This window comes from Salvelinus alpinus, chromosome 1 (assembly GCF_045679555.1).
Source record: "Salvelinus alpinus chromosome 1, SLU_Salpinus.1, whole genome shotgun sequence".
Classification (NCBI taxonomy): Eukaryota; Metazoa; Chordata; class Actinopteri; order Salmoniformes; family Salmonidae; genus Salvelinus; species Salvelinus alpinus.
This window is the reverse complement of record NC_092086.1, coordinates 107415858-107440350: the sequence shown is the minus strand read 5'-3', so window position 1 is coordinate 107440350 and position 24493 is coordinate 107415858. Positions and strand designations below refer to the sequence as shown.

The 24493-nt window shown below is 46.1% G+C and overlaps 1 protein-coding gene across 5 annotated transcripts in view; it reads left to right on the top strand.

Annotated features, from left to right (window-relative positions):
• Positions 1 to 24493, top strand: part of LOC139538222 (spermatid perinuclear RNA-binding protein-like) — a 202158-nt gene that overhangs the window by 120771 nt on the left and 56894 nt on the right. For all 5 annotated transcript variants that reach the window (XM_071340094.1, XM_071340087.1, XM_071340084.1 and 2 more), the window contains exons 4-11: positions 1570 to 1928; positions 2123 to 2288; positions 9937 to 10099; positions 15103 to 15197; positions 15902 to 15997; positions 18675 to 18786; positions 20610 to 20707; positions 24129 to 24315. In XM_071340094.1, coding sequence (XP_071196195.1) covers positions 1570 to 1928; positions 2123 to 2288; positions 9937 to 10099; positions 15103 to 15197; positions 15902 to 15997; positions 18675 to 18786; positions 20610 to 20707; positions 24129 to 24315 — 1276 coding nt within the window. The remainder of the gene's footprint in view (positions 1 to 1569; positions 1929 to 2122; positions 2289 to 9936; positions 10100 to 15102; positions 15198 to 15901; positions 15998 to 18674; positions 18787 to 20609; positions 20708 to 24128; positions 24316 to 24493) is intronic.

Below are 24493 nucleotides of genomic sequence, written 5' to 3'. Positions count from 1 at the left end.
GATGAGTTGAAAATCAACCAGCCTCAGAATTTCCACTTCCTGTTTGGAAGTTTGCCTGCCATATGAGTTCTGTTATACTCAGACATAATTCAAACAGTTTTAGAAACTTCAGAGTGTTTTCTATCCAATACTACTAATAATATGCATATATTAGCATCTGGGACAGAGTAGGAGGCAGTTCACTCTGGGCACGCTATTCATCCAAAGTGAAAATGCTGCCCCCTATCCTTATACTTTATTTATGTCATATCTATATAGTGCAAGAACATAGAATGTTTGTTTGTTTAAAGTTTACTTTTTAAATTCAGAATTATTTAAGTTTTAGTACGATAAAATTCCTATATTTCAGCTTATTCTCTCGTCTGAGGTGGTGTGTTATCAGGAGGTGTGTTATCAGGTGGTGTGTTGTCAGGTGGTGTGTTGTCAGGTGGTGCGTTGTCAGGAGGTGCGTTATCAGATATTTTGATATATATTTAATGTTACCTAGCTAACGTTTTGGTGCCCTGTTACTGTACAACAATGAGCAATGAGGAAGTGATTGATTTGTCTTGCTTCTCAAAATCAAGCCAAATCACAGAAAAAGTGTCTGGATCCTTCTATAACATGCCATTTACTTCAAAAATAGAGATTTACTTCAGAAATAGGAAAATTCTCCTTTGAGGCAAAAACGAGGGTGGTTGATCTGCATGGAAGGACAGGCATATAACGCGAATGTCTAGCAACCCAAAAGTTGAGTGAATCTCATCATGGACAACTTTTTAGCTACTTTGCAACTGCTTAGCATGTTAGCTATCTCTTCCTTTAACCCTAATCTTAACCCTTTAATATAACTCCTAACCTTAACCCTGAGCCTAGCTAATGTTAGCCACAACAAATTGAATCAGGTTGCAGCCTGCTTGCAGTAGCGTGCAGTCAAAAGAAAAGGAAATGCTTGTTAACTACGTGATTAAATGAGTCTGTTTTCAACAAATCAACTGTTTTAGACTATTGTATTTTAACCAAGCAAGAGAAATAAACTTGCATTCACAACTGAGTGAATTACCAAAATAATTTTGTAACAAACACTTCCAGACATTTAAATGGTCTGTCGGAAGTCAATGAGTTAAGAACAGGATTCATAGTGTAATGATTAAAGTTACCGCTTGTGGATCAGAACATTGTTGTTTCTCCCTCCTGGAAGAAATACTTTGACCATTCTTTTGTTTATAGTTTTGACAGTCCCCTCCTGACACACACACACACACACACACACACACACACACACACACACACACACACACACACACACACAAACACACACTCATTATAATTTATAAGGTGGAGCCTTTGGGTTCGTGGAGTGGCTGGCAAGTGGCAGTGAGTGTGTTGGTGTGTACTACTGTGTGCGTCTTGCTACAACGGAGGAGAGATCAGCTCTCAGACTCTCAAGGAAAAGGTTGTTTCCCTCATCTGTGAGATGCACGCCATCCCTGTGGGGGGATGTGTGTATGGGAGAACGTGCCTTAGACTTTTATTGTGTTACTATGGGGGTGAGTTCATTGTGTTCTTTACTCTCCCCCTTCCCCACAGAGGTCCTTCCGTTCGTTCGGTAATGATGACCGTCACGTCATGGCCAAGCACTCCTCCGTCTACCCATCATCGTCTGAACTGGAGGCGGTCCAGACCCTGGTGTCCACCGTGGAGGGTGCCCTCAAACACGTCTCTGATTGGATAGACCAGAGCAACGTTCAATCAGTGCAGAGCAACAGCCAGACAGACGCAGCAGTCGGCCAGACAGACGGTCAGTCCGACGCAGCAGTCGGCCAGCCCAACCCCACAGACAGCCCGGTGCCAAAGGATGGTAGCTGTGACCATAACGATAACCTTAACGACGACCCCATTCTTAGTCCCAGAGCCAGCCCAGATGACTCCACAGACGGCGGCAGCAGGTGGGCATCTGGTTCTAACCGATGCATGCTGGGATATAAGGGGCTGTCTGGTGACTGCTGGTTAGACTAACATTTTTGGTCTTCAGGTCCTGACATATTTTTATGATCTTGTTGATTTGATGAGGTTTTTGGGATGATCTAGGTCTAATAGGTGGTTTAAATGTTTAGAGTGTAAATCTGTCTGTTATCCTCAGTGAGCCCAGTGGAGGTGTTCTGTGTGGCGTGATGAGAATCGGCCTGGTGGCTAAAGGTCTGCTCATCAAACAGGACATGGACCTGGAGCTGGTGCTGATGTGTAGAGAGAAACCTACAGAGACACTGCTGTGTACTGTCTGTGATAACCTGCCGCTGCAGATACAGGTAAGAGAGAGTGAGACACACACACACACACACACACTCACACACTGTGGCACATTCGGCTCATGTATTCTCCTTCTGTTGGTAATAAACACTCAACACCTGTGTGCAAAAGGTAGATGGACTTTTGTAATGTAGTAAATACTGGCCCAGCATCCTGTAAGAAGTCAGTCAGTCCTCCTTACCCCAGCATCATCCATCCTCTAAGAAGTCAGTCAGTCCTCCTTACCCCAGCATCATCCATCCTGTTAGAAGTCAGTCAGTCCTCCTTACCCCAGCATCATCCATCCTGTAAGAAGTCAGTCAGTCCTCCTTACCCCAGCATCATCCATCCTGTAAGAAGTCAGTCAGTCCTCCTTACCCCAGCATCATCCATCCTGTTAGAAGTCCGTCAGTCCTCCTTAACCCAGCATCATCCATCCTGTAAGAAGTCAGTCAGTCCTCCTTACCCCAGCATCATCCATCCTGTAAGAAGTCAGTCAGTCCTCCTTACCCCAGCATCATCCATCCTGTAAGAAGTCAGTCAGTCCTCCTTACCCCAGCATCATCCATCCTGTTAGAAGTCCGTCAGTCCTCCTTAACCCAGCATCATCCATCCTGTAAGAAGTCAGTCAGTCCTCCTTACCCCAGCATCATCCATCCTGTAAGAAGTCAGTCAGTCCTCCTTACCCCAGCATCATCCATCCTGTAAGAAGTCAGTCTGTCCTCCTTACCCCAGCATCATCCATCCTGTAAGAAGTCAGTCAGTCCTCCTTACCCCAGCATCATCCATCCTGTAAGAAGTCAGTCTGTCCTCCTTACCCCACCACCCAGCACCATCCATCCTGTAAAAGTGTGTGCTCTGTAAAGTCACAATGGGCAGGGCAGAATCAGAGAGTAGGCTAGGGGCAGAATCAGAGAGTAGGCTAGGGGCAGAATCAGAGAGTAGGCTAGAGGCAGAATCCGAGAGTAGGCTAGGGGAAGAATCAGAGAGTAGGCTAGGGGCAGAATCAGAGAGTAGGCTAGGGGCAGAATCCGAGAGTAGTATAGGGGAAGAATCAGAGAGTAGGCTAGGGGCAGAATCAGAGAGTAGGCTAGAGGCAGAATCAGAGAGTAGGCTAGGGGCAGAATCAGAGAGTAGGCTAGGGGCAGAATCAGAGAGTAGGCTAGAGGCAGAATCAGAGAGTAGGCTAGGGGCAGAATCAGAGAGTAGGCTAGGGGCAGAATCAGAGAGTAGGCTAGAGGCAGAATCAGAGAGTAGGCTAGAGGCAGAATCAGAGAGTAGGCTAGAGGCAGAATCAGAGAGTAGGCTAGAGGCAGAATCAGAGAGTAGGCTAGAGGCAGAATCAGAGAGTAGGCTAGGGGCAGAATCAGAGAGTAGGCTAGAGGCAGAATCAGAGAGTAGGCTAGAGGCAGAATCAGAGAGTAGGCTAGGGGCAGAATCAGAGAGTAGGCTAGGGGCAGAATCAGAGAGTAGGCTAGAGGCAGAATCAGAGAGTAGGCTAGAGGCAGAATCAGAGAGTAGGCTAGGGGCAGAATCAGAGAGTAGGCTAGGGGCAGAATCAGAGAGTAGGCTAGGGGCAGAATCAGAGAGTAGGCTAGAGGCAGAATCAGAGAGTAGGCTAGGGGCAGAATCAGAGAGTAGGCTAGAGGCAGAATCAGAGAGTAGGCTAGGGGAATACGTCGTGGAGAGGGCAGAAGCAGAGAGAGTAGAAGTTACTGTTGTATTAATACACTGCTAGCATGTGTAATTAATATAGAAGTGTCAGCCAGGAGATTTCCTAATTAGTAAAACACATGCACGGCAGGAACAGAAAACACACACGCTCGCGTACGTGCACATATGTAGTTAAGGTTATACTTACTTAGCTACATAGACAGGTATACCTGTCTTATAGGAACTGTCTTATAAGCCCTGTTTTATACGGAACTGTCTTATAGGCTCTGTCTTATAGGCTCTGTCTTATAGGCTCTGTCTTATAGGCTCTGTCTTATAGGCTCTGTCTTATAGGCTCTGTCTTATAGGCTCTGTCTTATAGGAACTGTCTTATAGGCTCTGTCTTATAGGCTCTGTCTTATAGGCTCTGTCTTATAGGATCTGTCTTATAGGAACTGTCTTATAGGAACTGTCTTTTAGGAAATGTCTTATAGGCCCTGTCTGTGGCACACTGCACTAGCTTTGAATAGTCCCCGCGATATGCAACTTGTCAGGAACCAATATACACAGTCAGCTAGGAAAGCAAAGGCTAGCTTTTTCAAACAGAAATTTGCATCCTGCATCACTAATTCCAAAAAGTTTTGGGACACTGTAAAGTCCATGGAGAATAAGAGCAGCCCCTCTCAGCTGCCCACTGCACTGAGGCTAGGAAACACTGTCACCACTGACAAATCTACGATAATTGAGAATTTCAATAAGTATTTCTCTATGGCTGGCCACGCTTTCCACCTGGCTACCCCAACCCCGACCAACAGCTGGCCCAAGCCCCTGCGCTTCTCCTTCACCCAAATCCAGACAGCTGATGTCCTGAAAGAGCTGCAGAATCTGGATTCCTACAAATCAGCTGGGCTTGACAATCTGGACCCTCTCTTCCTAAAATTATCCGCCGCCATTGTCGCAACCCCTATTAGTAGTCTGTTCAACCTCTCTTTCGTATCGTCTGAGATACCTAAAGATTGGGAAGCTGCCGCGGTCATCCCCCTCTTCAAAGGGGGACACACTCCAGACCCAAACTGTTACAGACCTATATCCATGCTGCCTTTCTAAAGTCTTCGAAAGCCAAGTGAACAAACAGATCACCGACCATCTCGAATCCCACCGTACCTTCTCAGCTATGCAATCTGGTTTCCGAGCTGGTCACGGGTGTAACTCAGCCACGCTCAAGGTCCTAAACGATATCATAACCACCATCGATTAAAAACAGTACTGTGCAGCCATCTTCTTCGACCTGGCCATCGACTCGGTCAATCACCATACTCAACAGCCATGGTTTCTCTAATGACTGCCTCGCCTGGTTCACAAACTACTTCTCAGATAGAGTCCAGTGTGTCAAATCGGAGGGCCTGTTGTCCGGACCTCTGGCAGTCTCTATGGGGGTGCCACAGGGTTCAATTCTCAGGCTGACTCTTTTCTCTGTATATATCAATGATATCGCTTTTGCTGCGGGTGATTCTTTGATCCACCTCTACGCAGATGACACCATTCTGTATACATCTGGCCCTTCTTTGAACACTGTGTTAACAAACCTCCAAACGAGCTTCGATGCCATACAACACTCCTTCTGTGGCCTCCAACTGCTCTTAAACGCTAGTAAAACTAAATGCATGCTCTTCAACCGATCGCTTTCCGCACCTGCTCGCCCGCCTAGCATCACTACTCTGGACAGTTCTGACTTAGAATATGTGGACAACTACAAATACCTAGGTGTCTGGCTAGACTGTAAACTCTCCTTCCAGACTCATATTAAGCATCTCCAATCCAAAATCAAATCTAGAATCGGCTTCCTATTTCGCAAACAAAGCCTCCTTCACTCATGCTGCTAAATATACCCTCGTAAAACTGACTATCCTACCGATCCTTGACTTCGGCGATGTCATTTACAAAATAGCCTCCAACACTCTACTCAGCAAATTGGATGCAGTCTATCACAGTGCCATCAGTTTTGTCACCAAAGCCCCATATACCACCCACCACTGCGACCTGTATGCCAAGTCAGCTGGCCCTCGCGTCATATTCGCCGCCAAACCCACTGGCTCCAGGTCATCTATAAGTCTTTGCTAGGTAAAGCTCCGCCTTATCTCAGCTCACTGGTCACGATAACAACACCCACCCGTAGCACGCGCTCCAGCAGGTATATCTCACTGGTCATCCCCAAAGCCAACACCTGCTTTGGCCGCCTTTCTTTCCAGTTCTCTGCTGCCAATGACTGGAACGAATTGCAAAAATCACTGAAGCTGGAGACTTATATCTCCCTCACTAACTTCAAGCATCGGCTGTCAGAGCAGCTTACCGATCGATGCAGCTGTACATAATCCATCTGTAAATAGCCCATCCAACCTACGACCTACCTCATCCCCATATTTGTTTTTTCTGCTCTTTTGCACCCCAGTATTTCTACTTGCACATCATCTTCTGCACATCTATCACTCCAGTGTTAATTACTAAATTGTAATTACTTCGCCACTACGGCCTATTTATTGCCCATTTCCATCTCCTCTCTCATTGCCCTCTGTCCTCTCCCCTCTGTCCTCTCCCCTCTGTCCTCTCCCCTCTGTCCTCTCCCCTCTGTCCTCTCCCCTGGCATGTTAACTGACCAGTCAAAGAGGCAGTCAGGCAGTCTCAGCCGGGTTAAAGAGGCAGTGTCATGCATGGTGATCCTGTGTCTCAGGACAGTGTCATGCATGGTGATCCTGTGTCTCAGGACAGTGTCATGCATGGTGATCCTGTGTCTCAGGACAGTGTCATGCATGGTGATCCTGTGTCTCAGGACAGTGTCATGCATGGTGATCCTGTGTCTCAGGACAGTGTCATGCATGGTGATCCTGTGTCTCAGGACAGTGTCATGCATGGTGATCCTGTGTCTCAGGACAGTGTCATGCATGGTGATCCTGTGTCTCAGGACAGTGTCATGCATGGTGATCCTGTGTCTCAGGACAGTGTCATGCATGGTGATCCTGTGTCTCAGGACAGTGTCATGCATGGTGATCCTGTGTCTCAGGACAGTGTCATGCATGGTGATCCTGTGTCTCAGGACAGTGTCATGCATGGTGATCCTGTGTCTCAGGACAGTGTCATGCATGGTGATCCTGTGTCTCAGGACAGTGTCATGCATGGTGATCCTGTGTCTCAGTGCCCCGAGATCCCTGTGCTTTAGATCACAGTTTCATGGAATGCAGATTGGTCCTTTGTGGCTCGCTGCACAGTTCAACAACCACACCATGTCAGCCTCCAACTGAATGCACGAGGATACAGCATAAAGAGAGAAAGACTGAATAGACTAGGATACAGCATAAAGAGAGACTGAATACACTAGGGTACAGCCTAGAGAGAGACTGAATACACTAGAATACAGCATAAAGAGAGAAAGACTGAATACACTAGGGTACAGCCTAGAGAGAGACTGAATACACTAGGATACAGCCTAGAGAGAGACTGAATACACTAGGATACAGCATAAAGTGAGAGAGACTGAATACACTAGGATACAGCCTAGAGAGAGAGACTGAATACACTAGAATACAGCCTAGAGAGAGACTGAATACACTAGGATACAGCCTAGAGAGAGACTGAATACACTAGGATACAGCCTAGAGAGAGAGACTGAATACACTAGGATACAGCCTAGAGAGAGACTGAATACACTAGGATACAGCATAAAGAGAGAGACTGAATGCACTAGGATACAGCCTAGAGAGAGACTGAATACACTAGGATACAGCCTAGAGAGAGAGACTGAATACACTAGGATACAGCCTAGAGAGAGAGACTGAATACACTAGGATACAGCCTAGAGAGAGACTGAATACACTAGGATACAGCATAAAGAGAGAAACTGAATGCACTAGGATACAGCCTAGAGAGAAACTGAATGCACTAGGATACATCCTAGAGAGAGACTGAATACACTAGGATACAGCCTAAAGAGAGAGACTGAATGCACTAGGATACAGCCTAGAGAGAGACTGAATACACTAGGATACAGCCTAGAGAGAGAGACTGAATACACTAGGATACAGCCTATAGAGAGAGACTGAATACACTAGGATACAGCCTAGAGAGAGACTGAATACACTAGGATACAGCATAAAGAGAGACTGAATACACTAGGATACAGCCTAGAGAGACTGAATACACTAGGATACAGCCTAGAGAGAGACTGAATACACTAGGATACAGCATAAAGAGAGACTGAATACACTAGGATACAGCCTTGAGAGACTGAATACACTAGGATACAGCCTATAGAGAGAGACTGAATACACTAGGATACAGCATAAAGAGAGACTGAATACACTAGGATACAGCCTAGAGAGACTGAATACACTAGGATACAGCCTAAAGAGAGAGACTGGCTGTGTATCCTTGTGTGTGTCTGCTTTTATGTATTGTTGGTAGTGTGTGCGTGTATTTATGACAGTGCACTCGTTTATGTGTGTGTGTGTGTGTGTGTGTGTGTGTGTGTGTGTGTGTGTGTGTGTGTGTGTGTGTGTGTGTGTGTGTATCCATGTGTTTGTGGCTGTCTGAGTGCTGCTGACACTCTAAAATTCATAATCTGATCTTAAGCCGGATCACTGGGGCCAGCGGTAATTTATTTCCCTTATATGAGGAGAGACTTAATAAAAAGGACTGGCGCTCACATCTTAACTGTGTGTGAGTGTGTATTAGTGTGTGTATTAGTGTGTGTATTAGGGAAGATGCATAAATAGGAGACACACATCGTAACTGTGTGTGAGGAATTAATAGCGATAGAACTAGCATTGAGCCTCCACACCAGAACTAGCTTTGAGCCTCCACACCAGAACTAGCTTTGAGCCTCCACACCTGAACTAGCTTTGAGCCTCCACACCAGAACTAGCTTTGAGCCTCCACACCAGAACTAGCTTTGAGCCTCCACACCAGAACTAGCTTTGAGCCTCCACACCAGAACTAGCTTTGAGCCTCCACACCAGAACTAGCTTTGAGCCTCCACACCAGAACTAGCTTTGAGCCTCCACACCAGAACTAGCTTTGAGCCTCCACACCTGAACTAGCTTTGAGCCTCCACACCTGAACTAGCTTTGAGCCTCCACACCAGAATTAGCTTTGAGCCTCCACACCAGAACTAGCTTTGAGCCTCCACACCAGAACTAGCTTTGAGCCTCCACACCAGAACTAGCTTTGAGCCTCCACACCAGAACTAGCTTTGAGCCTCCACACCAGAACTAGCTTTGAGCCTCCACACCAGAACTAGCTTTGAGCCTCCACACCAGAACTAGCTTTGAGCCTCCACACCTGAACTAGCTTTGAGCCTCCACACCAGAACTAGCTTTGAGCCTCCACACCTGAACTAGCTTTGAGCCTCCACACCAGAACTAGCTTTGAGCCTCCACACCAGAACTAGCTTTGAGCCTCCACACCAGAACTAGCTTTGAGCCTCCACACCAGAACTAGCTTTGAGCCTCCACGTCAGAACTAGCTTTGAGCCTCCACGTCAGAACTAGCTTTGAGCCTCCACACCAGAACTAGCTTTGAGCCTCCACGTCAGATCTAGCTTTCAGCCTCCACGTCAGAACTAGCTTTCAGCCTCCACGTCAGAACTAGCTTTCAGCCTCCACGTCAGAACTAGCTTTCAGCCTCCACGTCAGAACTAGCTTTCAGCCTCTACATCAATCACATTTTTTTCTTTCTCTTTTGTTCTCCCCCACTCTTCTTATAATCTGTTTTGTAAATGCATTGTCTGTGAGTGGATGTGTGTGTGTGTGCGTGTAAGTGTCTGTACGTAGTATGTGAGTGCACGCACAAGTGCTTGTGTGTGTAATGTAGTGTTGGTGTAATGTAGTGTTGCTCTTAACGGCTTTAACAGCCTGGACTGAGACCAGCTGAGAACGTAATGACCCAGTCAACGTTCAAGTACAGTTTATCCTGGCTATGACCTTTAACCCTTGACCTCTGTGATTGAACTCTGACCCCTAATAGAAGCTAACAGAGGAGAAGTACGAGGTGCACCGATGCGTGCCAGAGGCGGCCATCTTGGTGTGTAGCACGACGGAGCCCAAACTCACCCTGAAGGTCACCCTCAGCTCACCACAGATGAGAGAAGACAGCGACACGGATGAACAAAGTACCACGGATGAACAAGGTACCACACGCACGTCTGAGTAAAACCTAGCTGCTGTTTTCCTGTTTATGTTTGTCTGTTGTCTCTTCCCCCCTCCAACTGAGGTGGTGAAATGGGGGTAGGGGGAAGAGGAATACAAAGGGGTGTCGAGCAGCAACAGTGTTGTTAGCAGCACTCCTCTGGGACACGGTAAGCTTGATCAGTGAATATATCCATGTTCCCTGCTCCTCCCTGAGCCTGTATTCCTCCACCTTGGGGAGACAATACATGCATAAGACAATACTTCTTGTTCAAACCAAATAGACAGGCACAGGCACACAGTCTGGGCCATATAAGGCTCATGTAGTCCCAAATCGGTATTGACATGTCTTCCTGCAAGCCAAAAGAAAAGTGGTAGATGTTTAGTGGCGGCTATAGTGATTCTTCACCCTACTATGCTGCCTCAGCTGCCCTGTAGCATGTAATGTTGTCAACAGCATGGCTACATTGGCCTGTAAAACATCCTTGGCCCTCTATGTCAGGGCTAACTAAACACAGCTGCAGGGCTAACTAAACACAGCTGCAGGGCTAACTAAACACAGCTGCAGGGCTAACTAAACACAGCTGCAGGGCTAACTAAACACAGCTGCAGGGCTAACTAAACACAGCTGCAGGGCTAACTAAACACAGCTGCAGGGCTAACTAAACACAGCTGCAGGGCTAACTAAACACAGCTGCAGGGCTAACTAAACACAGCTGCAGGGCTAACTAAACACAGCTGCAGGGCTAACTAAACACAGCTGCAGGGCTAACTAAACACAGCTGCAGGGCTAACTAAACACAGCTGCAGGGCTAACTAAACACAGCTGCAGGGCTAACTAAACAGCTACAGGGCTAACTAAACAGCTGCAGGGCTAACTAAACACAGCTACAGGGCTAACTAAACACAGCTGCAGGGCTAACTAAACACAGCTGCAGGGCTAACTAAACACAGCTGCAGGGCTAACTAAACACAGCTGCAGGGCTAACTAAACACAGCTGCAGGGCTAACTAAACACAGCTGCAGGGCTAACTAAACACAGCTGCAGGGCTAACTAAACACAGCTGCAGGGCTAACTAAGCACAGCTGCAGGGCTAACTAAGCACAGCTGCAGGGCTAACTAAGCACAGCTGCAGGGCTAACTAAGCACAGCTGCAGGGCTAACTAAACACAGCTGCAGGGCTAACTAAACACAGCTGCAGGGTTAACTAAATAACTGCAGGGCTAACTAAACAGCTGCAGGGCTAACTAAACACAGCTGCATGGCTAACTAAATAACTGTACGGCTAACTAAACACAGCTGCAGGGCTAATTAAACAGCTGCAGGGCTAACTAAACAGCTGCAGGGCTAATTAAACAGGTACAGGGCTAATTAAACAGGTACAGGGCTAACTAAACAGCTGCAGGGCTAACTAAACAGCTACAGGGTTAACTAAATAGCTGCAGGGCTAATTAAACAGCTATGAGGTTAACTAAATAACTGCAGGGCTAACTAAACACAGCTGCAGGGCTAATTAAACAGCTGCAGGGCTAACTAAACAGCTGCAGGGCTAATTAAACAGGTACAGGGCTAATTAAACAGCTGCAGGGCTAACTAAACAGCTGCAGGGCTAACTAAACAGCTGCAGGGCTAACTAAACAGCTGCATGGCTAACTAAACAGCTGCATGGCTAACTAAATAGCTACAGGGCTAACTAAACAGCTACAGGGCTAACTAAATAACTGCAGGGCTAACTAAATAGCTGCAGGGTTAACTAAACAGCTGCAGGGTTAACTAAACAGCTGCAGGGCTAATTAAACAGCTACAGGGCTAACTAAACAGCTGCAGGGCTAATTAAACAGCTACAGGGCTAACTAAACAGCTACAGGGCTAACTAAACAGCTACAGGGCTAACTAAACAGCTACAGGGCTAACTAAACAGCTACAGGGCTAACTAAACAGCTACAGGGCTAACTAAATAGCTGCAGGGTTAACTAAACAGCTGCAGGGCTAATTAAACAGCTACAGGGCTAACTAAACAGCTACAGGGCTAACTAAACAGCTACAGGGCTAACTAAACAGCTACAGGGCTAACTAAACAGCTACAGGGCTAACTAAACACAGCTGTAGGGCTAGTTAAACACAGCTATAGGGCTAGTTAAACACAGCTGCAGGGCTAGTTAAACACAGCTGCAGGCCTAGTTAAACACAGCTGCAGGGCTAACTAAACAGCTACAGGGCTAACTAAACAGCTGCAGGGCTAACTAAACAGCTGCAGGGCTAACTAAACAGCTGCAGGGCTAACTAAACACAGCTGCAGGGCTAACTAAACAGCTGCAGGGCTAACTAAACAGCTGCAGGGTCAAGGACCCTGTCCCAGTGAGGAACGGCTCAATATTACACAGCAACTCATTGGCAACGGGAACTCATCACATCAATTGGTATGAACCCAGGCTGCATTTGTCTGGGGTGGCTGTCTGTACACAGTGTGTCTTCAGTGTACACAGATGAAAGAACACAGACATTTCCAGGGTCGAATACCGTTGCATCGATTAGAAAGTGAGGCACGATTGATATGAAGATGGAAACAATGTGATTGGTATGGTCTCAACAGACATTTAGCTCTAAGGGTGTAAAATCGCCTGCCTTGCCACTTTGGATGGTAATGTCTATGAACTGACCATCAGTCCTAGTTCTGTCTGTACTCAGCTGAAAGAACATAATCATTTCAAGGGTTTAATGTTGCCCACTCTGGATGACACACCTGCATTGAGAGCCACTCCATTTAAATAGAATGATAGATATGAATGCACTTCTGCTTTAAATTCTATTAGATAGGGGCAATACCATGAATACATGTTGCCTATGTAGCTTGTTTCTGGTCACAGGTTCAGGAATTCACTTAAAACAAAAGCCATAGTCAGTCAATAAATAATATAACACTAGTTATATTGACTCATAATCTGTGGATAATTTTTTTTTAAGATACTGTTGAAGTCAGAAGTTTATATACACTTAGGTTGGAGTCATTAAAACTCGTTTTTCAACCACTCCACAAATTTCTTGTTAACAAACAATAGTTTTGGCAAGTTGGTTAGGACATCTACTTTGTGCGTAACAAGTAATTTTTCCAACAATTGTTTACAGACAGATTATTTAACTTATAATTCACTGTATCACAATTCCAGTGGGTCAGAGTTTACATACACTACGTTGACTTTGCCGTTAAACAGCTTGGAAAATTCCAGAAAATTATGTCATGGCTTTAAGAAGCTTCTGATAGGCTAATTGACCTCATTTGAGTCAATTGGAGGTGTACCTGTGGATGTATTTCAAGGCCTACCTTCAAACTCAGTGCCTCTTCGCTTGACATCATGGGAAAATCAAAGGCCTCAAAAATAAATTGTAGACCTACACAAGTCTGGTTCATCCTTGGGAGCAATATCCAAACGCCTGAAGGTACCACGTTCATCTGTACAAACAATAGTACCCAAGTATAAACACTATGGGACCATGCAGCCATCATACCGCTCAGGAAGGAGACACGTTCTGTCTCCTAGAGATGAACGTACTCTGGTGCGAAAAGTGCAAATCAATCCCAGAACAACAGCAAAGGACCTTGTGAAGATGCTGGAGGAAACAGGTACAAAAGTATCTATCCACATTTAAACAAGTCCTATATCGACATAACCTGAAAGGCCTCTCAGCAAGGAAGAAGGCACTGCTCCAAAACCGCCATACAATAGCCAGACTACGGTTTGCAACTGCACATGGGGACAAAGATCATACTTTTTGGAGAAATGTCCTCTGGTCTGATGAAACAAAAATAGAACTGTTTGGCCATAATGACCATCATTATGTTTGGATGAAAAGGGGGGAGGATTGCAAGCCGAAGAACACCATACCAACCGTGAAGCACGGGGGTGACAGCATCATGTTGTGGGGGTGCTTTGCTGCAGGAGGGCCTGGTGCACTTCACAAAATAGATGGCATCATGAGGAAGGAAAATGATGTGGATATATTGAAGCAACATCTCAAGACATCAGTCAGGAAGCTTCATTAAATAGTACCCGCAAAACACGAGTCTCTTCGTCAACAGTGAAGAGGCGACTCCGGAATGCTGGCCTTCTAGGCAGAGTTGCAAAGAAAACGCCATATCTCAGACTGGCCAATAAAAATTAAAGATTAAGATTGGCAAAAGAACACAGACACTGGACAGAGGAACTCTGCCTAGAAGGCCAGTATCCCAGAGTTGCCTCTTCACTGTTGACGTTGAGACAGTTTTTTTGCGGGTACTATTTAATGAAGCTGCCAGTTAAAGAATTGTTAGGCATCTGTTTATCAAACTAGACACTCTAATGTACTTGCCCTCTTGCTCAGTTGTGCACCGGGGCCTCCCACTCCTCTTTCTATTCTGGTTAGAGGCAGTTTTAGCTGTTCTGTGAAGGGAGTAGTACACATTGTTGTACGAGATCTTCAGTTTCTTGGCAATTTCTTGCATGGAATAGCCTTCATTTCTCAGAACAAGAATAGACTGATGAGTTTCTTCTGAAAATTATTTGTTTCTGGCCATTTTGAGCCTGTAATCAAACCCACAAATGCTGATGCTCCAGATACTCAACTAGTCTAAAGAAGGCCAGTTTTATTGCTTCTTTAATCAGAACAACCGTTTTCAGCTGTGCTAACATAATTGCAAAAGGGTTTTCTAATGATCAATTAGGCTTTTAAAATGATCAACTTGGATTAGCTAACACAACGTGCCATTAGAAGACAGGAGTGATGGTTGCTGATAATGGGCCTCTGTACGCCTATGTAGATAATCCATAAAGAATCTGCCATTTCCAGCTACTATAGTCATTTACAACATTAACAATGTCTACACTGTATTTCTGATGAATTTGATGTTATTTTAATGGACCAAAATGTGCTTTTCTATCAAAAACAAGGACATTTCTAAGTGACCCCAAACTTTTGAGCGGTAGTGTGTACAGTATATAAATATATATCCCATTCTTATTTCACCAGTGGAGGGTGTTGAGCTGTCCGACCCTGCAGACATGCTGGACAGGCACAGATGTCTGTTGGCCCTGGCGGCTCTGCGACATGCCAAATGGTTCCAGGTTGGCTCTCAGTTCTACTTAACCTCTCCGTTGTTATTGTAGCCTTATGATCATAGGAACATGAATGAATCAAAATAATCTAATTAATCAATCAAATGAATCAAAATATAGAATTTATTTGAAATGGCAGCTATCTGCAAACTATAATTGAAAACATTCTTATGATAAAACAATCAATTTCTCTCATACAAAAATGACTAATTAATTTAATCTCTCAATCGTGCACTGTGTAGTACATTAGCCGAGAGAGAGAGAGAGAGAATTGTAAGGCTACAAAAGCAATTGTTTCTTTTGGCTATTCTGAAACCTTCCTGACTGACAAAATATGCTAAAACAATGAATTTCTCTCATACAAAAATGACTCATTCATTTAATCTCTCAATTGTGCTCTGTCAATGCTTACCTTTCTTTTGGCTGTCATGAAACCTTCCTGACTACCATAAATGTCAATGCTTACCTTTCTTTTGGCTGTCATGAAACCTTCCTGACTACCATAAATGTCAATGCTTACCTTTCATTTGGCTGTTCTGAAACCTGCCTGACTGTCATAATTGTAAACCTTTTTTCTACCACTCTCAACTCAACAAAGCAACAAAAACCACAACTTAGTTTCAGGCTATTCGGCTCCATTTACTAACGTTTCATTTACTGACATTATACAGTAGTACTCATATCGTTGTTACCGCCTCTCCCTCTCCTCTCAGGCCAGAGTAAACGGCTTGAAGTCATGTGTCATCATCCTCAGGATCCTGAGAGACATGAGCAATAGACTGCCAGCCTGGGAGCCACTCAAAGGATGGGTGAGTTTGTCTGTATGTAACAGTATAACTTTAGTACGTCCCCTCGCCCCGACACGGGCGCGAACCAGGGACCCTCTGCACACATCAACAACTGACACCCACGAAGCGTCGTTACCCATCGCTCCACAAAAGCCGCGGCCCTTGCAGAGCAAGGGGAAACCCTACTTAAGTCTCAGAGCAAGTGACGTAACTGATTGAAATGCTAGTAGCGCGTACCCGCTAACTAGCTAGCCATTTCAGATCCGTTACACTCACCCCCCTTTCAACCTCCTCCTTTTCCGCAGCAACCAGTGATCCGGGTCACGGCACCAATGTAACAGTATAACTTTAAACCGTCCCCTCGCCCCGACACGGGCGCGACCCAGGGACCTTCTGCACACATCAACGGTCGCCCACGAAGCATCGTTACCCATCGCTCCACAAAAGCCGCGGCCCTTGCAGAGCAAGGGGAAACCCTACTTAAGTCTCAGAGCAAGTGACGTAACTGATTGAAATGCTAGTAGCGCGTACCCGCTAACTAGCTAGCCATTTCAGATCCGTTACATGTACACAGTCTGTCACAGTTGAAAGGGGTACAACCCACAACTGCCTGACTACATGTGAAAATCTGAGGCCTGCGCCCGACCCTAACCAGCAAATATAGAAAATGCGCTGTAGGCGAGTCAGAGACGGCGGAACGATTTTCTGAGGGGGGGGGGGGTGCAGGATTTTTTTTGCCTGATTTAGATATGTTTCTGGTTATAATGTCCGACATTTTGGTAGACTATTTGTTAGTCAACTTGTGTTTAATTAGATACTGTAGATGCAGTGTCTCTTCTGTCATTATATGTTGACCTAGAAGACTAAATAAATGTTTACTCACCAGAATAATGTCATAAATGATAGAATGAATGTTTCAATCTAGTTGACATTGGTAAGGTTTTCCCTGTCATCTCTGCTTCTTTCTCGGAGCAAAGACGTTTATGAAACGGAGGAGAAAATGCACCCTAAAAAAACTGGAAAGATTTTCTCTACAGAATTAGAAAAATGACAAGATTTCAGTTCTGCTTGAATGCATATTTAATGTGGTTGAAATACTATCAGCTTTTATGATGCTGATAAATATAGCACCTCTACAGATGGTATCTAACTGATCATTCACATTCTCTCAAGATGGGGAGTCCCATGGGGACTGCGGGTTATGAGTCAACCCGCCTATATAACCATGGGGACTGCGGGTTATGAGTCAACCCGCCTATATAACCGTGGGGACTGCGGGTTATGAGTAAACCCGCTGATATAACCATGGGGACTGCGGGCTATGATTCAACCCACCTATATAACCGTGGGGACTGCGGGTTATGAGTCAACCCGCCTATATAACCGTGGGGACTGCGGGTTATGAGTCAACCCGCCTATATAACCGTGGGGACTGCGGGTTATGAGTCAACCCGCCTATATAACCGTGGGGACTGCGGGTTATGAGTCAACCCGCCTATATAACCGTGGGGACTGCGGGTTATGAGTAAACCCGCTGATATAACCATGGGGACTGCGGGCTATGATTCAACCCACCTATATAACCGTGGGGACTGCGGGTTATGAGTCAACCCGCCTATATAACCGTGGGGACTGCGGGTTATGAGTCAACCCGCCTATATAACCGTGGGGACTGCGGGTTATGAGTCAACCCGCCTATATAACCGTGGGGACTGCGGGTTATGAGTCAACCCGCCTATATAACCGTGGGGACTGCGGGTTATGAGTCAACCCGCCTATATAACCGTGGGGACTGCGGGTTATGAGTCAACCCGCCTATATAACCGTGGGGACTGCGGGTTATGAGTCAACCCGCCTATATAACCGTGGGGACTGCGGGTTATGATTCAACCCGCCTATATAACCGTGGGGACTGCGGGCTATGAGTCAACCCACCTATATAACCATGGGGACTGCGGGTTATGAGTCAACCCGCCTATATAACCGTGGGGACTGCGGGTTGTGAGTCAACCCGCCTATATAACTGTGGGGACTGCGGGTTATGAGTCAACCCGCTGATATAACTGTGGGGACTGCGGGTTATGAGTCAACCCGCTGATATAACCGTGGGGACTGCAGGTTATGAGTCAACCCGCCTATATAACCGTGGGGACTGCGGGTTGTGAGTCAACCCGCCTATATAACTGTGGGGACTGCGGGTTATGAGTCAACCCGCTGATATAACCATGGGGACTGCGGGTTATGAGTCAACCCGCTGATATAACTGTGGGGACTGCGGGTTATGAGTCAACCCGCTGATATAACCGTGGGGACTGCAGGTTATGAGTCAACCCGCCTATATAACTGTGGGGACTGCGGGTTATGAGTCAACCCGCTGATATAACCATGGGGACTGCGGGTTATGAGTCAACCCGCTGATATAACCATGGGGACTGCAGGTTATGAGTCAACCCGCACATCACTAGTGTACAGGTGTAGTTTGCACATCCAGCATATTCCCAGTCGCAAGGAGAAAATAATAAACTGCATTTGAAAAATAAAGAAACTCCAGCATATAGGTATTCTTCAATGTGTCCATTAACAAAGATCTCTCCGAACAAAAGTGGGTTGTGTGTCACTAACAGCTGTTCTGATCTCTCTGTCCTTACTTGAACGTAATCCTGAACTTAACCTTGATCTCTCTCCTTCTCATCCCAAGCCCCTGGAGCTGATTTGTGAGAAGGCCATAGCCACGTGTAACCGGCCGCTGGGTGCAGGGGAAGCCCTACGTAGAGTCATGGAGTGTCTCGCCTCGGGAATCCTGCTTCCAGGTACATTACCTACCAATCTCTCTCTCTCCCTCTAGCTCTTCTAGGTTTTCTGTCTCTCTTTTCCTGTTCTTTCTCTCGCTCGCTCTGTCTCGTTCTATCTATCTGTCTCTACTCTCTCTCTCTCTTCCCCGTTAGAAACAGAAATGGGAAAACAACAATCCTGTTAATGCTTTCTGATGATCAGATTGATGATCAGATTGATGATCAGGTTGATGATATTTTACGATATTGATATTTTAATACTAACTCATTAGTATTGAATGATGTAGGAATCAGAGGCTCATTCAGTTCACCTGGGCGAACAGTCAATAAGGAGAAGGAGGGGGAGGTCTGTATGAAATAAGGAGGAGGAGGGGGGAGGTCTGTATGAAATAAGGAGGAGGAGGGGGGAGGTCTGTATGAAATAAGGAGGAGGAGGGGGAGGTCTGTATGAAATAAGGAGGAGGAGGGGGGAGGTCTGTATGAAATAAGGAGGAGGAGGAGGGGGGAGGTCTGTATGAAATAAGGAGGAGGAGGAGGGGGGAGGTCTGTATGAAATGAGGAGAAGGGGGAGGTCTGTAGGAAATGAGGAGGAGAAGGGGGAGGTCTGTAGGAAATGAGGAGAAGGGGGAGGTCTGTAGGAAATAAGGTGGAGGTCTGTTGGAAATAAGGAGGAGGAGGGGGGAGGTCTGTATGAAATAAGGAGGAGGAGGAGGGGGGAGGTCTGTATGAAATAAGGAGGAGGAGGGGGAGGTCTGTATGAAATAAGGAGGAGGAGGAGGGGGGAGGTCTGTATGAAATAAGGAGGAGGAGGGGGAGGTCTGTATGAAATAAGGAGGAGGAGGAGGGGGGAGGTCTGTATGAAATGAGGAGAAGGGGGAGGTCTGTAGGAAATGAGGAGGAGAAGGGGGAGGTCTGTAGGAAATGAGGAGGGGGAGGTCTGTAGGAAATAAGGTGGAGGTCTGTTGGAAATAAGGAGGGGGGAGGTCTGTATGAAATAAGGAGGAGGAGGGGGGAGGTCTGTATGAAATAAGGAGGGGGAGGTCTGTATGAAATAAGGAGGAGGAGGGGGGAGGTCTGTATGAAATAAGGAGGAGGGGGGAGGTCTGTATGAAATAAGGAGGAGGAGGGGGGAGGTCTGTTGGAAATAAGGAGGAGGAGGGGGAGGTCTGTAGGAAAGGAGGAGGGGGAGGTCTATGAAATGAGGAGGGGGGAAGTCTGTATGAAATAAGGAGGGGGAGATCTGTATGAAATAAGGAGGGGGAGGTCTGTATGAAATAAGGAGGAGGGGGAGGTCTGTATGAAATAAGGAGGGGGAGGTCTGTATGAAATAAGGAGGAGGAGGGGGGAGGTCTGTATGAAATGAGGAGGAGGGGGAGGGGGGAGGTCTGTATGAAATAAGGAGGGGGGGGTCTGTATGAAATAAGGAGGGGGAGGTCTGTATGAAATAAGGAGGGGGAGGTCTGTATGAAATAAGGAGGAGGAGGTCTGTATGAAATAAGGAGGAGGAGGAGGGGGAGGTCTGTATGAAATGAGGAGGAGAAGGGGGAGGTCTGTAGGAAATGAGAAGGGGGAGGTCTGTAGGAATTGAGGAAGGGGGGGGTATATGAAATGAGGAGGAGGGGGAGATCTGTATGAAATAAGGAGGGGGAGGTCTATGAAATGAGGAGGAGGGGGGAGGTATGTATGAAATAAGGAGGAGGAGGAGGGGGATCTGTAGTTTTGAAAGCACAGGAAGGGATGGAACGTTATGATACTCTATTGATATTGTAAGGAAAGACCAGAATATGATGATGTCACATTGATGATGCCACTTTTGAATAAAGTCTTCTTCCGACCCCCAGGAGGACCAGGGTTACACGACCCATGTGAGAAGGAGCTGACCAACACCCTGACGGCCATGACAGACGAGGAGGCTGAGGCCATCACCTACAATGCACAGGTAACATCTCACTTCACACCTGTGGAACTTGTCACTTATAACTCGTGGGATAAATAACCTTGCCTGAGACCTGATGCCCTGTGCTAATGCCCCAAGGCTTTAGCTCAGTGGGCTAACACAGTCTTGTGGCATGCAGGAGACCTAGGTTTCAACCCAATCGGTCATTACCCATAGCGTCCAGGTAGAGTCCTCGGTGTAGTTGTCTGCAGTGAGTGTTTAGTTTTGAGAGCAGCTGGCCAGTGGGGCGCCATCCTCTTATCTCTTCTGTAGCCTGGAGATTAGACTCCTGTCAGACAGGGGAGAGCCCTTAAAGATGCTCTGCTCAGCTACCTACTCTTATCTGGGCTCTGGGCTGTGGTGAGTGGAGTGGGACCGCACCGACACACATGCGTGCGTGCACACAAACACACACACACCTTATCCATCCAGCCTCACCGCCTCCCACCCAGGATCTGAACCCTAATGATGAGCATGGAAAACCACTGCCTTGGCCACCGATCAATCCTGCCTCATTACCCCTGGGATATGTGTGAGAGCCCGTATTTATGTGTATTTACAGTACATTCGGAAAGTATTCAGACCAATCTACACACAATAATGACAAAGCAAAAATTGGTTTTTAGAAATTGTTGCTAATTTATTTTAAAAATAAAAATAAAAAACTGAAATATCACATTTACGTAAGAATTCAGACCCTTTACTCAGTACTTTATTGAAGCACCTTTGGCAGTGATTACAGCCTTGAGTCTTCTTGGGTATGACGCTACAAGCTTGGTAAACCTGTATGACTGCAACACCTGTATATATCTTCTCTGCAGATCCTCAAGCTCTGTCAGGTTGGATGGGGAGCATCGCTGCACAGCTATTTTCAGGTCTCTCCAGAGATGTTAGATCTCTGTGTGTGCGTGTGTCTGTGCCAATGTTTGTGTTGCTTCACAGTCCCCGCTGTTCCATAAGGTTTTTTAAATTAAATTTTACTGCTGTCATGTGCTTATTACTGAGGAGTGGCTTCCGTCTGGTCACTCTACAATAAAGGCCTGATTGGTGGAGTGTTGCAGCGATGGTTGTCCTTCTGGAAGGTTCTCCCATCTCCACAGAGGAACTCTGGAGCTCTGTCAGAGTGACCATCAGGTTCTTGGTCACCTCCCTGACCAAGGCCCTTCTCCCCCGTTTGCTCAGTTTGGCCGGGCGGCCAGCTCTAGGAGGATTCTTGGTGGTTCCAAACATTTTCCATTTAAGAATGATGGAGGCCACTGTTCTTGAGGATCTTCAATGCTGCAGAATTGTTTTGGTACCGTTCCTCAGATCTGTGCCTCGACACAATCCTGTCTCGGAGCTCTACGAATAATTCCTTAGACCTCATGGCTTGGTTTTTGCTCTGACATGCACTGTCAACTGTGGGATGTTATATAGACAGTTTTTTGCTTTTTCAAATGCCCAATCAATTGAATTTACCACAGGTGGATCAATGAAAACAGGATGCACTTGAGCTCAATTTCGAGTCTCCTAGCAAAGGGGTCTGAATACTTATGCATCTGTTTATTTATTTTTATATAAAAAAATTACAAATCTAAAAACCTGTTTTTGCTCTGTCATTATGGGTTATTGTGTGTAGATTGATGATGGAACATTTTTACTTAAACCATTTTAGAATAAGGCTGTAACGTAACAAAATGTATGGAGAGAGAGGATATAGAGAGGATGGAGAGAGGATATAGAGAGGAGGATATAGAGAGGAGGATAGAGAGAGATGAGGATAGAGAGAGAGAGATGAGGATAGAGAGAGAGAGATGAGGATAGAGAGAGAGAGAGATGAGGATAGAGAGAGAGAGAGATGAGGATAGAGAGAGAGAGAGATGAGGATAGAGAGAGAGAGAGATGAGGATAGAGAGAGAGAGAGATGAGTATAGAGAGAGAGAGAGAGAGATGAGGATATAGAGAGAGAGAGAGATGAGGATAGAGAGAGAGATGAGGATAGAGAGAGAGAGAGATGAGGATAGAGAGAGAGAGAGAGAGAGAGAGAGATGAGGATAGAGAGAGAGAGATGAGGATAGAGAGAGAGAGATGAGGAGAGAGAGAGAGAGATGATAGAGAGAGATGATAGAGAGAGATGATAGAGAGAGATGATAGAGAGAGATGATAGAGAGAGTGGATAGCGAGAGAGGAGAAAGAAGAGAAAGGATAAAGAGAGGATAGGAGACGGAGAGAGTGGATGGAGAGAGGATAGAGAGAGGATGGAGAGAGGATAGAGAGTGGATGGAGAGGAAGGATGGAGACGTGTTTCTCTGTGTGTGTGTGTGTGTGTGTGTGTTTCTGTGTGTGTGTTTCTCTGTGTGTGTGTGTGTTTCTGTGTGTGTGTGTTTCTCTGTGTGTGTGTGTGTTTCTGTGTGTGTGTGTTTCTGTGTGTGTGTGTTTCTCTGTGTGTGTGTGTTTCTGTGTGTGTGTGTTTCTGTGTGTGTGTGTTTCTCTGTGTGTGTGTGTTTCTGTGTGTGTGTGTTTCTGTGTGTGTGTGTGTTTCTCTGTGTGTGTGTTTCTGTGTGTGTGTGTTTCTGTGTGTGTGTTTCTGTGTGTGTGTCTCTGTGTGTGTGTGTTTCTGTGTGTGTGTGTTTCTCTGTGTGTGTGTGTTTCTCTGTGTGTGTGTGTGTGTTTCTCTGTGTGTGTGTGTTTCTCTGTGTGTGTGTTTCTGTGTGTTTCTGTGTGTGTGTGTTTCTCTGTGTGTGTGTTTGTGTGCGTTTAGCCCCAAAGGCATCGATTTTATCTTAGGTAAGTCTGTGCTGCTTCTCCTTTCATCATCCTCTCAGTGAAGAACAGGTGGTGTTAAACTGCCAATCACGATATCCACAATATATTTCCCTGCAGACATAGTCATAGATATAGTGCACCATGAAGACCCAATGACTTCTCTATGTCACTAGTCTCAGCCACAGCAAAGTGCTGCTCAAATGATCTGCTTGTATTGTTTACCTGGAGTTAGTACTGGAGCCACTGTTGCTAAGTAAACCCAGTGACGCCTGGCAACTGTGATGGCAGTTGTTGCTGAAGAGGTAAAAACAAACAACAGTAAAACAATTTGGTTTATTTAAATGTATTTCTACTGTCTGTTTTAGACAGTAGACAGTTGAGGGGCTTTGACCTGTCTTTCTACTGTCTGTTTTAGACTGTAGACTGTTGAGGGGCTTTGTCAGATTGGCCGATACAATGCTCGAACCCCCATCGCCGGGGGGGAGATGTGTGGTCCGGAGTTGGCAGCTTTACCACTAGACTACACTCCAGTTGTCCTGTTTTTCTCTTTGTGTCTGTCCTCCTGCCTGTCTCTTTCCTCCTTCGTCTGTTGTTAAGTCTTTCCGTCTCTCTCTCTCTCTCTCTCTCTCTCTCTCTCTCTCTCTCTCTCTCTCTCTCTCTCTCTCTCTCTCTCTCTCAGCACTCTCTGAGACTGATGGCGTTTGGTCAGATCTACAAGGTGCTGGAGATGGACCCTCTACCCTCTAGTAAACCCCAGAAGTACCCCTGGTCAGACAGGGAGGGCTCCGGGCTAAAGAGGCCTTATGAGGACGGGCCCACGGACGACAAAGACCTCATCAAGAAAATGAAGAGGAACCTGAGGAAAGGTCAGCTCTGCCCCTGACCTTGCTCAGTCATTTGACCTGGGCCATGTGATAATATAAGATAAACTTAATTGTCCACAGACATTTTTCTTGGACAATTACGGCCAGTAGTTTCTCTAGTTGGCTATACAGAATAAACAGATCTAGGACCAGGCTGTAATAAACTTATCTGGGACCAGGC